Below are 17,283 nucleotides of genomic sequence, written 5' to 3'. Positions count from 1 at the left end.
AGGCAAATAATTGTGTGCAATTATAGGCCATTAGGGCCTATAAAACATGACATTACATTAGGCTATATCAAAGACTTGAACATAGAAAGAATAGCCTACGTGGATATATTGTACATTACATTTATTTACAACATATCTTTGTTGACTAATGTTAGGCTACAGAAAATGCACGGTCCGCTCAATTCTTTTCACAGGTCGCAAGTTGTCCGATCAAACTAGGCCTACTGCTGCAATGATTTGAGAACTTGACACTCTGTAACGTTAGCCCTCGCATCTGCTGTGGAATTTCAAAACATCAAAACGTGACTGAATTTGAGCAGACAAACAGTTTAACTATAAGTTCCTGCGTTAACAAACTTTGCGCAGACACAGAGAGAAACAGGCTAGCTAGTTCGCATAATGTTACAATGTTTAATCGGACTCACCTGTTGCCTTTCGTTCTGATTTCCCACAACAGACGCGACATGTTTCCATAGTAACGACGAGACCAAACACTGATTCATGAGTGGAGCCAGAGTCACATTCTCTACTGGAGCAGCGCTCTTGGATCTGACTTAAAACTTGAACTCCACTTAACTGGCAGTCTAACACATTGTAATAGGTCCAATATTCATTACCCTAAAAGTCTTAAGTGTTAGTGCATCAACAAAGCAGTAGGCTAGGCCTACAGTCTTTATCAACTTTGTCATCCCAATTCAGTTTATTGAAAAAAATATATCATGCTTAGGAATCATGAACACATCTGCGAAATAGCATGTAAAAAAAACACACATGTGCTAAACGCCAAAAAAAAAAAAAAAAAAAAAAAACCATGAAGGGAAACAATGGAAGGAGAGGAATGACCCTGAAGAAAGAAATGTGCAGTTCTCTAAATTATGTGACTGGTGAGGTAGGCTAATCTACTCAAAGGTTTGTGTTCATGTAAAAAATAATCTGGACACTTCACAGGCACCTATAAAATAGTTGGTAGGTGCCTTCACACATTTAGTAAAGGTTACATGTCTAAAGCCCCCAGTAAAACGTTGATGCCCTACAGTAGGCATGTAGGACAACAGCAAAGCCAACTCAAATAAAAAAAATACTTAAAAAGTTATTCTATTTTCAACAGTAGTTATAAATGCATAAACAATATTGCACAGGTTATGTTACAGTGTTTCCATTTCAGTAGTATGCACTTGATGATTCCAGACATACAGTAGGCCTATATGACAGCCTAAATCTATGACTTGTTTGTGTAAATAATTATTTGGATAGATAGTAGGCTAGGTGCACATCTGAAAATACTCCCCATGGAAAAACAGGTACACAAAAAACAAATAACACAATAACCGGAAAGCAGAAATAATGCTATACAGTGGAAAGAATTGCATGCCCTATAGTGAAGAAATAATGTTACAAGGTGCTGTATGTTTGTAGGTCTTGACATTCTCAGACACTGTATCTGAGTTCAGACATAAGCCAGGCCATTTAGGATTTGAAAATGGACAAATATATATTACGGCTTTGATAATTATAATTACTACAGGCACAGAAATGTTCATTGTTTTAAGCCCTATGTGTATGAAGAGTTCAGATGAAAAAGCCTTTAAAGCTAGCCTGGAAATCCAGATCCAGATCTAGAAAGACTGAAAAATGAAAATGGCTCAAGGGCGGTGCCAAGCATGCATGTGAAAATACCAATGCACTGACTGATTCCGGACTTTGACGCAGTTGGACATCACTACGACCAATGCTTGACTGATTCCGGACTTCGACGTTGCATCTGAACTCTTTACATGTGCCACATGATTCCATGATAAATCTCGTAGTGCTTAAGCTGCTACTTGCAAAACAACAATGTGCAAACTTTAGCTTCCAGTGTGCTTTAAAGGTGAAACAAAATGACATGTCTTTATCAAAAAAATACAATCTTTTATGAACTTCAATTTTAAACCTGATGTCATGAGGGTGAGAAATGCATAAACGCACAAACATTCATTTGAAAAAAAAAAACAAAAAAAAAACACAGTGTCTAATTTTCTTCAGTATCAGAAGCTGAAATGGTAACTCCAGTCATAGGAGTCTTAAAAACAAATGACGCTTATATTTACATTCCAAGAGCAACCTTAAAATTGAAGTACCAGATGTTATAGTAACAGTAGTATAAGCTATAAGCTCATCAGTCCCTCTACTGGTCACCTAAGAAGCTATTGCTTAGTGATTCAGATGCTACTTCAAGACAAAAACACAAACACACTGCTGCTATGCCACACACACACACACACACACACTGCTCAGCCCTCAGGACTGGCCTCTCCCTCGGGCTGCAGCTGCTCTTTCTCATTGTCCTCCTGCGGTGGACGACTTCGCTGGAAGAATCCACACTGAAAGAAGGATAGAGAGGTCAGACAAACAGAGGAGAGCTGCGTAGCGTCAACACACAGAAGAGAGTGATTCACAGGATTAGCCTGGCTTCAGGCTCCATATGCGCCATGTGCGCCATAAAAGGGCTTCTTGGTTAAGACTGCCATGGAGAGGTGTATTTCAGAATACATAAAAGCCTGCACTAATTCTGATTGCTATCATTAAAACAGATGCACAGAGGAATAACATGTCTCTTGGGATCCAGTGGGGAAAATAACTTTGCAAAATGATGGACACCCCCTCTGGACAAATCCGTTACAAACTGCTGCCTTCAAATCTGATACAATTCCGGCCCCTCTCACTTTGTACTACTCTGGTGAGACTCACCTTGTACATGATAAGGATTAGAAGAATGAGGAGGAGAAGTCCTGCCAGGATAGCCACTGCGATTATCCATGTGGGCACAGGCAGTTGCTGACCAGTCACCGCTGATTCCACAGTAGTGCTTATCTGCTCAGACAGACATTAAAATGTTTTGCGGTGCAATACTCCCACTTCCCGCAAATACATATGCACAAGTAAGAAGAGCATGTTTTGCCTTTCTGCACATTCTTCCATGTGCAGTCTGTTTGTTATTAGGATGCCATGTTTTCAGATGTATGCAACATCTGAAACAGGCTGTCATTTCTTTCTTATCGAGCTCTGTGTGTATTGTGTATATATGTGTGTGTGTCTTTCTTTCTCTGTCTTTCCCATCAATACTTACAGTGGTTGAGTTGTGTGGTAGCGTAGTCACCAGATTTTTATAAGGCATCTCTGTGACATTGAAGGAGGCAGAAGAAATAATAGTGTGCGACCGATTTTGATTTTCTGTCTGAGAGAACACAGACCACAGATTCTTTAGCAAACATCATCTGTCAACAATGTTAAATATTTTGTGAGATATAACATCAAAATTGATTCTTAACATTCATTCTAAAACATTGCTCATATAGTCTACGAACCATCTAGGGTCTATTTTTGGAGCAGCGACTGGGAGAATTTAACTAAAACCCTGACTGTCTTTTTTTCCCACCTTTTCACACTTAAAAAACTTAAATGTTTTCCATTTGTCTGTAGGGACCCTCTCTACAGTATAGCAAAACTATAATGATAGTTTGAGTCTTGTCAGTAGCTTAGTAGTGATTTACTTTGTAGCAATTTACTTTGACTTGAACTGGCCCCCAGGGCTATTATGCATATTCCAGTCTTACTCAAGATTAATGGTGTTTACAACCGAAGCTCGGGAGGAGCGTGACGGAATTTGCCACGCCTCCTTCTTCAATCATTCAGGTTACTTATTTGCTACCTACCTACTGAAGTTTCAGCAACGGCGTTACTCCGTTCGCAACCCACCACCTCCCGTCTTCCAGGGCTATCATGCATATTCCAGTCTTACACAAAATTGCTGATTTATGTTGTCTTAGTTCCCCAATGAAAGTCTACACTCATTATCATCCAAAAATAGACTGTACTGTAGGTTGTTCTTAGCTCTGTTCTTCAATCTGAGTTGTCTTGTAAGTGTAGGTACCTTGAGAAAGGTGGCCACGGCGAGTCGTGATTTAATGAACACAATGGCACTCTTCCCCCTCTCCAGACGACCCACTTCACATCTTATGTGTGAACACGTCGCTCTGTTACAGTCCTTAAATAAGAATGCATATTTTGTTTATTTTTGAGTCATGACATATGTCAAGTCTTTCCATAACATGACATGAACTGTACAAAAATAAAGTACATTACAAATAGATGTATTTGTATGCACACACATTGTAAGACAGACGAAAAAAGAATTTGGCAATGATTGCATGTGCTCACCAAAATCACCCGTTTGGTTATTGCTCTATTGACATCTAATTCGTCAGGGGCTACTGCACTATCTGATTCGTCAGATTTGTCTACGACATCACGGCGCGTCCGTTTCCGTGCCTCTTCTCTGTCTCCACCCTCTTGTTCTGTGTCATTCGTTTGCACAACAGGACTCTACAAGAGGCAGACAACATTAACACCAAGACAACAAGGAACAGAAGTCAATGAAGAGTTTACACAGAGACTGTGGGTGCCTCTCATTTGGGCTTTTATATGTCCTCCCTCGCTCCTCGGGCCTCGATCCTCACTGATCTACATGAAGAATGATGGGGCGGCAACAATGGGACAGTCTATCCAGTGTTCGTTATAGATCAGTGGGAACGCCCCTCGAGGGTCGAGCATCATGGATCGAGGAGAGATGTTGAGAGGCACCCTGTGTCTGTATTCTGCATTACCACAAGCATGCACTCACCGTGAGGTTCAGAGAGTTAACTGTGATGTCTGTGCGGCACTGTATGGGCCCCTCGTGTTCGAATGCTGTGATGTAGAGCAAGCTGTCATTATCGAATCTGTAAGGCCACTGGACATCCAGCGTAGCCTTACTGATCACACTAGGGCCATTGTTTCGCAACTGGAACATGGGGAAACAAAAAGTCAGTGAGGACATTTAGAATTCATAATATCAGTAAAGTGAAGTATGCTCTTGCACTACAAACTGATCTGCTGTTAGTAGTCATATTATCTTGCTGTTTATGTGTAATTTATCCATGTTGCCTGTGTTGTGTTTAGAATTGTACAGTACAAACCGCATAGATGTGTTGCACACTTGGACCAATGTCGTCTTCTGTTACTGGTGGGTTTTTAGGCTCCCAGTTTGCAATGGGAAGAAGGATCTGTTTGGGTTCTGATGCACTAAATACAACAACACAATGCAAATGTATTATAGTACTGTCTGTGAAACGTTCGCACCAAGACAAAGTGTTTTTAACTGTTGTACTGTAGGTACTTGCATTACCTGCTCAATTCCATCCTAGCCAACACAGCCAGCTTGGTGACACTGGAAACCAAGGCACTGCTCCTGTTGTACTCATTGGAGCTGAGGCAACAAAGTCAATACAGTAAAATCAGATGCAGTGAACAGAAATGCAATGTGAGAATAGCTCATCAATACTTCATGAACAGTGTTGTTCACATTTTATTTGTTATCTATGACAGTGTACCTGTGGATCTGCAGGTCAAACTTGACTTCTGTGTCCTCATCAGACAGCTGATAGAAACTAAATCTCAGGCCGGTTGACAGCTGCAGGGAAAAGACAATATTATTGTTAAATTGTTACATGTGAAATGTACTCAAAGCTCAGAGGATTCCTGCTGAGTGAGTTTACCCAACTGTAGTAAAACCCATACTCACAGAAGTTCCTGCTTTCATGGGGTTGCCGAGGTCACACACTACCTCCTTGGTCCCGTTCTCAAGTCTGTAGGCACAAGACAGACGGGGCTGGCCCTGGCGAAAAAGTCAAGCCAGAGGCATCATGGTTATTGTAACAGAGCTAATACAGTACTAGCAGAGCTATGTTGGTGTACAGACAAACAGTCATAAAATGTCCTTTCTGTTTCTAGTACAGAGTTGACTCTTGTTGTTTCATGGGCCATTCTACGAAATTGGTGCAAATTCAGAGTTGAACATTTAAAAATGTTTCCCCCCTTAACTTTGTACATGTTTTCTCCGATACATTGATGCTATTTATCATTTAAACCAATTCTTTAGGTTAGAATTATGGAATTCATCCATTTTGAATCCAATATCTTTCTGTAAATTGGATAAACTTTGTCACACAAATTTCAGAATTACTGATTCAACAGGTGAAATATATTCAAACCATTGGCATAAACCACTACGTTTCCTTCATTTCAACGTTAGCTTGTATGCCTTGATATTTGTGTGAATTAAAGTTCTGATACATCTACTGTTAACTTACAGTAAACAGCCTTAGTAGCTGTTATACACAGGAACATTCATCTGAAACATCCTGTGTTGGCCAATACAACTGCATTACCTAATTCAGCACCAGTCAGAAACTGCCCCGCTTGAAACTGTAGGGGTTATGGTATGTCATATGCAGACTGCACTGATATAACTATGCAATTCAGAGTTAATTAACAATCTGCTCGTACCTCCTTTTTGACTACTCCATTAAAGTCAGCATGTGCGGGCATGTAGACATAAAGCTCTGCTTCGTACGCTCCCTCCCCAATGTTCTCTGCTGTGACATCAAGAGTGAGAGAGCTCTCATCACCTATATACATCTGCTCCTGGTCACTAAGGGATAAAGGAATAAGAACAGAGGAGGGTGACGAAGAGGGACAGGAAGAGAGAGAGAGAGAGAGAGAGAGAGAGAGAGAAAGAGAGAGAGAGCAGTACAGTATGTTGCAAGATGTGTTGTGCAACTCGATTATCCGTACGATCACAGTTGCCTTGGCTATTACAAAACCAACATGTCTCCAACCATAAACAATAGATGTGTTTCTATATACTCTTTTTCTATTGAGACTTTTACCTTTTCACAGTGAGCTGTAGGTTTGGTTTACAAATGTTATCAGGTCCACAGTCCAGTAAAATATGGGCCTGGCAAGCACAAAACAACCTTCATCACAAACCTAATCCTAACAGTGACATGTTAGTGAATCACCACACAGCCGGTTACCACATAGCTTCACACTCGTACATGATGGTCAGTGAAGTGTCAGGACATGTGCATTGGTTCACACCTGTCTGGATGCATTCTTTGGGCTGAGCTGGTTAAGAACAGGCTGGAGACCTGTCGAGTCTGCCGCACTGCTGTAATCCAATTGGTAATCCAGGAAGACTGAGACGGGCGTGATTTTATCCCGGAACTCTGAATCATTCTGAAACATAGACCGTTTGGGATTGGTTGGGATAATGAAATCATCCTGAGAAGATTAATCAGTCTGAGTGTGTTGCTTGAGTTTCCGGTTTGACACAATTCTTTATCGCTGAAAGAGGAGTTTAGTCACTCACGATGACAAAGGCATCCTTTGTCTGACAGGTAAGCTGGTTGGTGTTGGGCACAGTAATGTTGACTGTTAGTTGAGAGGCTTTGTTGCTGACAAACATGGTTCTCTTTGCCCCGCTGAGTTTGTGTCGATCAAGGTGCACATCAACCTGCACCTCTGGAGACACAAGAGATGGATGCTGAACACATCATAATGCTATGCTTCTGCTCAATACTGCTTTGTTAGAAATATCTGCAAACATTTAACCTCAACAGCAGCAGCCTCTTCCTTCCTACTTCAGACGTCAGGCTATACTTGATTTATGTGTTTACAGAATTTTTATTGTAGATATGCAAAATACAAAGGTGTGTTAATGTGTATTTGAGGGTGACTTACTGAATGAAGAAGGCAACTTTACACCTTTGCCCTTGGCCTGAAGACAATACTTGACCTTGAAACTAAAAATTGACAATAAAAAACATGAACAGCATTTTGAGAGATGAAAACATGAACAGCATTTTCAGGAAAAAAAAAAGATATGCAAATAATTGGTCAAATTTGACAAGAGCACAAAAGGAGGGGTAAAGCTACGAAGCCGCTAAAGTAATTATACTCCTCTGGCTTCTTTGGTGTTACGCAACTGGTTGGTTGCACATTGGTTGCACAAGTTAGAGACTTGGAAAGCACAATTTTACACACAATGAGATTTTCAACATCACAGTACACCTAATGCAACCTAATGTTGTCATCAGGAGATTCGGGACACCCAATCACATCCCATCTCTCTGTAGTTGTGGGTGTAATCATACCAGGTGGTAGATGTAGTTGTACCAGGAATTTTGCATGTCTTGTCCTCCAAGTTTAGGATTTGAGGATTGATGTCCAAAGTTATGTTTGTGATAATGACAGGGCGAGCTCTGAGTAGACAAAGGCACAGAGTTACATTTGACACCTTATTTCAGACATGTATTAAAAATAACAAGACTTTTACATCAATGTTGATGACAAATAAAGATACATGTTTCTTCTACCTGTATAAAACTGCTTTATCCGCTCCAAAGGCTCCTACTATCAAATCTGTGAGAGCATATAACAGTTAAAGTTAAAACACTTTCAGTTTCCAAGAAATACATTCATATCATACATTTATATATACAGCATGTTCATCACAGAGAGATCCATGCAGTTTATCATGGAGGCAAAGGTGGAGCAATGGACTTATTATGGTCATGAATACTGAGAACCAGGGCTGCAACAACTAACTACTGTATTTTGGTAATCTCTTCATCAGTTTGTGTGTTTTTATTTACTACATTCTCCGATTTAAGATTTAATATTTTCTGTGCTACTTACTCCTCTCTATAACAATAATCTAAATATGTTTGGCATGTGGCATGGGCATTATCATCATGATGATCAACATTTTTCAACAAAATGATCAACATTGATCAACTAATGGATTAAAAACAAATACTCAATAGACTGATCAACTATGAAAATTATCATTCATTTAAGCCCTAATTAGAACATAGTATACCATCTGCTGACACTAGAGTGACACAAAGACGGCATACATTAAATCACTAGATTGATTCTTATTAGGTACACTAGTGAATGGAAGGTGACAGCACAACACCTGGGTAGTCATTTTTGTCGATGTCAATTGCTCCTTTCAGCGAGTAGCCGAAACTTGGCGACAAGGAGGACGTGGAAGCCCACTGGCCATGCAGGACTTGAGAGGCCACAGACCCGATGCCACTGTCTCGTCCGTTATACACGTACACCAACCCCTTTCCCTCAGTACCGCCGTATGGCGCAGAGATGGCTATGTCTGAGGGCAGAGAAGAGGATATCTCATGACTCTTTTGCTTTTTTTTAATAGTGTAAATGAACACAGTCAGGCAAATATGTAACCTTCAGTTTCTCTGTCTGTCTCTGCAACAGATGTGCAGTGCACATAGACGTGACCCACCATTGTAGCCGTCCTGATCAAGATCACCAAGTGAGGCAATGGCACTGCCAAAGCGGGCATACGCTTGAGTGCCGGTGAGGTGGACCGGTTCCCGGAAAGAAAACCCGGCGAGGCCCAGATAGACAGACACCTGTCCGAGCTCCCTGAATTTACCATCAGAGGCGCGGCTCATAAAGAGAGGGGCACCTGCAAAGATGTCCAAGTGTCTGAACAGAGAGGGAAAGGTTGACAGGAAGACAGCATGAAGAGGAATGGTCACACAAGAGAAGAGAGAGTAAACAGAGAAACATATAAGCAAACCAGAAAAGCACTCCGAGAGCGCAGACCTCCGCCTCCGTTCTTCCTAGGTTGTCATACATTTGAACCTAAACTATTCAGATTGCCACCACGTGGCCATGGCATTACACCACGAAGCGAAACACATAGACGGTACACGAAACACATAAACAAGTACACTAAAATAACACTGCTAATGTGTGGCTACGGTTATTACTTACTAACGTTAGTACTCACCCATCATTATTAACATCAGCTGCTGCCACAACATGGCCAAAATAGGCTGCCATCTACCAAGACAAACATATCCAGTTCACAGTGACTTTCATACCTGTGACATTCAGTATTTTAATATGTATTAATACGTAACATGTGACAAGTAAAAACCCCTTACCTGTGTTCCAGTGAAGTTTGCCTCGGACTCCATATTTTTCCCGTTAAATATGGTGACCTATAATGGTTAAAAAAAAAGCTCTCAATGAGATTCAATTGTAGGGCAAGTTCTGGGCAAATAATTAAAGCAAGGTTTTCAGGGTTAACCAAATCCATATGCAATATATTACTTACATAGCCAACAACTTTGTCGCCTCTGGGAACCCCTGTGAGGTAGTCTAAAAAAGAAATGGATTAGACATACAGTATATCTTTCAAGGTGTCAGACTACTCTAAGTAGTCAAATAAATTCATGTGTGAGTGTGAAAGTGTGGGCATAACATTATTTCATACCAACGTGTCCATCATTATCGAAATCACCAACTGCAAGAGAATATCCTGAAAAAGACTACAAGTTTAATCTCAAGTTTTAAACATTTCAGACACCCCCTAAAGAGGTTTTTTTTACTTTAAAATAACATTTCCAAAATCATGTCACTGGCACATAAACTCTTAATGGGACGAACGGCACTCCTGCCACACCCTGAGTAGGTCTAATCGCCTGTAAGGGCTTAATCACACCTCAAGAGTGTCATGTGTATTCCGCCTGTGTTCTGTTGCTGTTGCGTCACGTTTTTTTAATGTGCATTCATTCCAGAAACATCTCTGATGTGCTTCTACTGCACCAGTCTGCCTGCTAAAACATTTCACTCTCTCTTTTGAATGGACAACGCGCTTATGCGTCTCGTGAAAAAAAATAGCCGCCGGCCCCATTTCTGGCGTACATGCGTTTTCAGTGCAGCTCGAGCATGTGCAGGCTCTAACCTGTTAACATCGCCGGGGAATTAAAACGAACAGGTAAGGAAGCTGACATGTAGTCACCACGCTTGCAGTGTGATTGGGCCCTAAAACAACCATAGGAAGTTTGGTGTTCTGGTAGGAACACTCCCCCCCCCTCCTCCTAAATCAAAATGAAAGAGCTGCTAGCTACAGGAATTCTGAGATCTCCTTCTACAGATTGCTGTTGGTGCATGTCCTCTGTATTGTATTGAATCATGTTCATACTTTCTTCTGGCAAAAGACACATATTCAGTTTGCTTATTATAAACTGTAGAGGGACCCCCCCCCTCTTTAATGCTGCTGTAAATGACCACAGAGGCCGACTTTAAAACAGTCATTTTTAGCGCATCATTGTGCCACAGAGAGTGCGCTTACCAAGATAACTGTCATCAAAGCGTGGACTAGCCGCTGCTGTAGAGAGCTGATTCCCATATGGTGTGATGAACTGGTTGGTGACCCTGCTGAGGACTTCGGCAACGTCATCAGAAATCAGCTGCCCTGTGAACAGAAATGGTTGTCATTTCAAACAGCATTTCAATTATCTATGATCTGAAATTACCTGATTATACTATAGGCAGTGCCACATTAATACAATAAATATCCTGTGTATTAGCTGCATTGTGTATAAACCACAGGACTAAGTTTCATGCAAATAATAATAATAATAAAAACATGTATTAACCTCATAGCCGTAGACATTTTGCAAAATCAATGTATAAAGCTTAGTTAATAGTCTGTAAATGATGGGTGTACAGATGTGCTTAAACTGTATTGTGAAACTGACAAAAGGTGTGGCATGTGGAAGCCTTAACTTGAAAGTTTGTAAGGGTAGGAGTAGGCTTCACTCAAGACTTATAATGTTTTTAGAGTGCTGACCAAAGTATAAACTATCATTGAAAAACAAGAAAAAAGGCCGCACTATGCATAATCACCATTTATTTACACAGATGCGTTTCGTGAGCCTTAACTTGACCCACCAGTTTTGCTCATGTAATTAAACAGGCAAATAGATGTTTCCTCATTATTAAACTTACATTATCTAAATTTCCCGACTATTAGCCGCAGCTTATACATTGATTTACAAAATTTCTTCAGCTATGAGGTTAATACAAGGGGGCAGTTAATATGGTATTAATATGGTTTTGTTTCTTTTAACTTGCATAAAACACTGTCTAATCTACAGGAAATGACTGCAGTTAGACTTTAGACATTGCCTGGCAAATTTAAATTCGGGCCCTCAATAGTTAAATACAACGGTGAGCTTTGGACTTCATTACACATCTAAACTAGCTTCAATAGCCTTCTGCATACATCTAAAAACGTACCTTGCCAGTAGAAGCTACCTGGTCCCCCAATCACCACTCTGCTCTTAGCATTCTGCAAAACAATTACACATTGACTAACAACTGCTTGAGAAAAAATACAGTACAACTGCACTTTAATACAACTACGCAAATTCAGTTTTCATGGATTACACAGTGTTGTCCTGCAACTGTTGTCCACAGAACACGGAGCAATTCTTTAGCTCAGTTTAACTTGTCTCGTTCTCATGATCTACTGGACTAAATAAGAAGTCTCTGTGGTCATGCCAAATGTGTGCTTCTGCACCAACCAGGAATATATGTTGAGAAGACAAAAAAAGTCCAGGGTGCTCAGGAGTCCAGTCAAATATGTGAAGGTGCTCTATGGGGTCGGGAATTCATATGAGATAGAAAAGGAAAGGAAATCCAAGTGGACACCCTGAAGAAGGCTGCCTATGCCGCTACGCATGGGCTAGCTTCTCCCTGTTTTTAACTTTTCATTATGAAATAGCCAGATAAATAAAGGCTTTTTACATTTTTGGAAAGAAGAGTGCCTTTGATTTCCTTTTTTTTCTACCAGAAAATATATGTTGTTTAAATATACTGTACTCTGAAATATGATAAGCCAGTGTGAGTAGTAGGATCAAAGCTTACTTTCACAAAGTCTGCACTGAAGCCAGCTTGACAGAATCCTTGACCAACAGGACTAAGAGAATCTGCAAGAACATGCAAACAAATGCAAACATATTCATGAGCATACGGATGTAAAAATGTTAAACTGCAGCATGAAAGACAGACTGGCAGTTTTAAAACAGTTTTGCTAGATCCAAGGTCCATTACTCGCACAAGCTGGTTTAAATAATTCAGCCTAATAAGTTTCAACTGACCCACTAATTCAATTTAAACCTTCTCTCCAGCCCAATGCCATATTCAGACTCCAACGGTCAGATACAGAAGTAGGACTTAACCATTTCCTCTTTTTTCAGTGATTCATCTGCCCTACTGACAATGAACATTGACCATTCAATGGTCTGTTTTGGTTCTATTTTGTTGTAAATGGGGTTCAGAGGCATCATTGCTTTCTTTCCTCACTTGTTGCTGAAACACATTTTCAAGACAGAAGTTATTTGAAAATGTGTGCCTGCATATATCTACCATATTTGGCAAAAGCTATTTGAAAAGTTGGGCCTGGATATTTCTATCAGATGGTCAACAGGAATTTATAAGACACATTGGCCGGGTTTCCCAGATTCGTTAAGTAGCTCTTAAGTGCTAAGAACTTCTTAGGAGCGTTCTTAGAACATTCTTAGAGCGCTCCTAAGAAGTTCTTAGCACTTAAGAGCTTCTTAATGAATCTGGGAAACCCGGCCAATGCCTGTCAGCACTGTACTGTAATTTCGTGTGTGATTGAACATCTTACTTAAGAGAGTGATCTTGCACACTGTCCATTGGTTCTAATGTTCAACAAAAATGTAATATGCTGAGTGATGTTGTGGCAGTTTCGTAGGGTCACATATTCTTGTTACAATTACAAAACGTCAGGACCTAGAATAACCTGCACCTTGACTGTTTTAAGTGGCTTTAGCAAAACATTGCATGTCACCAAATGAATGATGAATTCCCCATATTTTCCTTTTGTAATCTTTGTGAGAATGTCAATGGATATACATACTGGTCCGACAAGGCGAGTATTCCACAATCTTGCCCCCTTTCTTGAGATAACAGGTTCCTACAGGCTCGCGGTCCGAGAATTTGGGGGTGGACCACTGATAGAGAGGTGCACAGGCCTAGGAAGACACAGGGAGAATGAAAGTGACCCTGCATTGACTGCTGTACCTGAACACAGGTCAATAAAGGGTGCATTCTTGTTGTTTAGAGCTCCAGAATGCTCACCAGTATGTGTTCTCCATCTGACCGTACAGTGGCACCGAACCACTGATGGGACTTGAACTCATTCCCCGTGGCAGTTCTGCGATCACCTGCACAGGAAGGGCAATTGTATTACTGCCATCCAGAACATTCGGATCTTTGTGAAAATAAATACCAGGGGCCAAGTACATGTGTGTAGAGGGATATCTATCGCATGGATATAGCCATGTATCCATCTCTGACATTTACATGGACAAGATGGGCATGAACTAGTTCTCTGTCATACTGTCACAAATTTGTCCTCGCAAGTTACAGTCCAATGGCACAATAACTCCCATCTTTATTAAACAAAGCACCACATTATTCTGTCATCAAACAGGTAGTCACCTGCATGTTTACCTAATGAAAGTTTACAGGATCAGAAATATTATTGTGATAGAATCTGCACAATGACGTCACAGCAAGGCATGATGAGACATGAACTGTAGCTAACTGGTCCTCGGTGACTAAAGCAGAGATTCATTTTCATCTACACTTCAATTGCCCCATAATTCTGCTCTGACACATGCGAAGACTGGCTTGCCATAACACATCTTTAGCAAACACCCTGTCTGACACAGGATGACAATGCATTAGAAGCATAATGGGACTGAGACATTTTGGACAAACTTTTCACACAATACAGACACACACTATTGCCAAATATCTTTAGTTAGCCAAAATGATGAAAGACAGGCAGCACAGTGTTTGGAGTGAAGCACTCTTCAGGAACACACAACCACCTCTAGAGAACTGCTGTAAATTTACAGCATGATAAGAGCCTTGCCCTTGACAAATGAAATGCTTGACCTTTGGCTAACTTCGACATGGGATAAATATGTGCATTGCATTGGATGTCCTTAACTCGCAGAAAACGGCTCTAATTACAATAATTTTCAGATGATGAATCGTGATAGCCTTAGCCGAGTCACCGAGCCAAGCATTCCTTGAGAACTTTTCGAACAAACAGAGACATTTTTTAGCCTTCAAGAGCCTGTGACAGTGCTGCAGCCTCGATTTTCACACACAAAACGAAAACTCTGCTCTCCTTCCGCGTTGTCTTTTTTTTTTGGTTATTGCCGTAATAGGGTCGACGTGTTCATGCTCCTCATTCCAGGTCAAGTTTTAACACGAAAGTGTCTATTGGGCTGCACTGCTTAACACAGAAACCGTTCCCCAACACGACCAATGCTATTGTGTGTTGATCCGTTTATTCATTTTGGATGCACCACTATAAACACAAACGGAGAGACAAATTCTCACATTTACACACATGGACACATGCAGGTAAATATTTCACAGACATTAACCGTGCGCCATGGCAACGTTCGATATTTCACAGATTTTTTTTTTTTTTTTTAGTTATTAACGTTAGCCTATTGCAGTAGGCCTACTCACCTGTGTTGTCAAATTCAATCTGTTGGCATTGTGTTTTATCTTGCCAAGAGCAGCTGTACACTGCTCCACGCTCCACCACTGTACCTGATGATGAGTTAGATTTTGGGGCTCCAACAAGGAGATTCAACCTGGAGAGGTAAGTACAGTAGCCTACAATTAACAATTCTAATGATGTGGCATGCGTGGCCTATGTTGGAATAAAATAGCCCGTACATAAGCTTAGTTATGAATGCCCTGAGAACATTTTACAATATGTAGACATGCAAACATAATGCCACGATAGGCCTACCTTCAAAAACACAGATATAATCTAACTTACTGGTTATCCGGTGTGAAGAAATCCACGGAATAGCCAAAGTAGCTGTCAGCTGGGCCAGAGTAATCTGAAGGATTGGCCATGTCCAAATTAAACGCATTTAGTTGTGAACACCGAAACAATAACACCAAGAAAATATCTAAACAAACTAAAACTTTTCCCATTGTCATTCAAGAAGAGAAAGCCGCGGCATAATACAACAAAATCATATGCTTTCGCGTCTTTCCGGCCCGCCTTCGATTACACACTTTTTGAACTGCCTGGTGCGCAAAGGACGGATGGACTGAGAGACGCCTACTAGGTTGGTGAGAAAGAGCACATGCTGTTTTGTAAACCACATAGACCTCAGGAAGGATTTTGCTGCCCTGGCTGTCTGCACTCGACTCTGAATGTTGCGAAAGTAGGCCTGGACTGAAATGTCTGTGTTGCCTATCCTTTAACATACTCACGTTGACATAAAACTTCTTAATGAAAATTACATATAGAATGAATGTTGCATAAAGGCCTATGAATTCTAATGTGACCTTCCTGTGATGGAAGGAAAAAGAGTTAACTTTTTCAAAAATAGTTTTTCTAGATTTCAGGTTTTCTAGGTTTCAAATTTGACCCAATATAAGCAATAAGGTTCGAAGTCATATTTTGCTTGGACAGTGTCTCTTAGGGGGCGGGGGTGTTCTTAAATTAAAGTCCCAAGATCTCTGTAGCCTAGCCTAACATGTGATTCCCAGCACTCAACTTATTATTATATATATAAATATATATATATATATATTGCAGGCGTTTTCGTGCACACACAGTAGCCTAAACTTGCCTTATGCATGTTTGCAAAGACATTCTGCAACATACAGATTCATACGAAGGCTACAGTAGGCCTATATCCCATGTCTTGTAACTTATTGATTTATTTTACATACAAAAGTTAAATTCTAAACTGAGCAAATATTTGCTGAGATAATACACTTACTATAACGTTTTTACACCAGGTCTGTGTAAGAGAGAGGGAGGCTTTGAAGACATTGAAGGAGCGCAGCCTCCTCAGGAAGTACAGCCTGCTCTGCCCTTTCTTGTATATTGCTTCAGTGTTGACTGACCAGTCCAGTTTATCGTCCAGATGTACGCCCAGGTACTTGTATGTGTTCACCACCTCCACATTGAGGAGGTCAATGTGGAGGTGGTGAACACATACAAGTACCTGGGCGTACATCTGGACGATAAACTGGACTGGTCAGTCAACACTGAAGCAATATACAAGAAAGGGCAGAGCAGGCTGTACTTCCTGAGGAGGCTGCGCTCCTTCAATGTCTGCAGCAAGCTCCTCTGGATGTTTTACCAGTCTGTTGTTGCCAGCGTCCTCTTCTATGCTGTGGCATGCTGGGGAGGAAGCACTAGGAAGAGGGATACTGGGCGACTAGACAGGCTGGTAAGGAAGGCTGGCTCTGTTGTGGGAGCTGATCTGGAGTGCATCACTTCAGTATCAGACAAAAGGACCCTGAACAAGCTACACAGCATCCTGGACAATGACTATCATCCACTCTACAGCATTATCATACAGCAGAAGAGCTTGATCAGCTGGAGACTACGCTCCATGACATGCACAACAGACAGACTGAGAAAGTCATTTGTACCCAGGGCCATACAATTGTACAATGCTTCACTGAAGGGAAAAGGAGAGTTGGACTTCTATGCATAGTATA

The 17,283-nt window shown here is 40.9% G+C and overlaps 1 protein-coding gene across 1 annotated transcript; it reads right to left on the bottom strand.

Annotated features, from left to right (window-relative positions):
* Nucleotides 1-670: 670 nt before the first annotated feature.
* LOC134099731 (integrin alpha-V-like) lies at nt 671-15,860 on the bottom strand. The gene is made up of 30 exons (XM_062552718.1): nt 15,593-15,860; nt 15,274-15,401; nt 13,861-13,946; nt 13,640-13,754; nt 12,622-12,683; nt 11,992-12,043; nt 11,042-11,164; nt 10,181-10,225; nt 10,022-10,065; nt 9,849-9,905; nt 9,692-9,744; nt 9,179-9,384; nt 8,843-9,037; nt 8,238-8,283; nt 8,016-8,123; nt 7,603-7,664; nt 7,232-7,383; nt 6,961-7,098; nt 6,750-6,817; nt 6,367-6,511; nt 5,603-5,695; nt 5,412-5,491; nt 5,207-5,287; nt 4,998-5,103; nt 4,664-4,822; nt 4,201-4,365; nt 3,914-4,027; nt 3,110-3,217; nt 2,731-2,853; nt 671-2,363 (listed from the first exon to the last, which is right to left on the bottom strand). The coding sequence occupies exons 1-30, from the start codon at nt 15,757-15,759 to the stop codon at nt 2,274-2,276; spliced, it is 3,171 nt and encodes a 1,056-aa protein (XP_062408702.1). The 5' UTR covers nt 15,760-15,860; the 3' UTR covers nt 671-2,273.
* Nucleotides 15,861-17,283: the final 1,423 nt, after the last annotated feature.

Source organism: Sardina pilchardus, chromosome 13 (assembly GCF_963854185.1).
Source record: "Sardina pilchardus chromosome 13, fSarPil1.1, whole genome shotgun sequence".
Classification (NCBI taxonomy): Eukaryota; Metazoa; Chordata; class Actinopteri; order Clupeiformes; family Clupeidae; genus Sardina; species Sardina pilchardus.
Note: the sequence above shows the minus strand (reverse complement) of the source record. Positions and strands in the feature narration are given on the sequence as shown.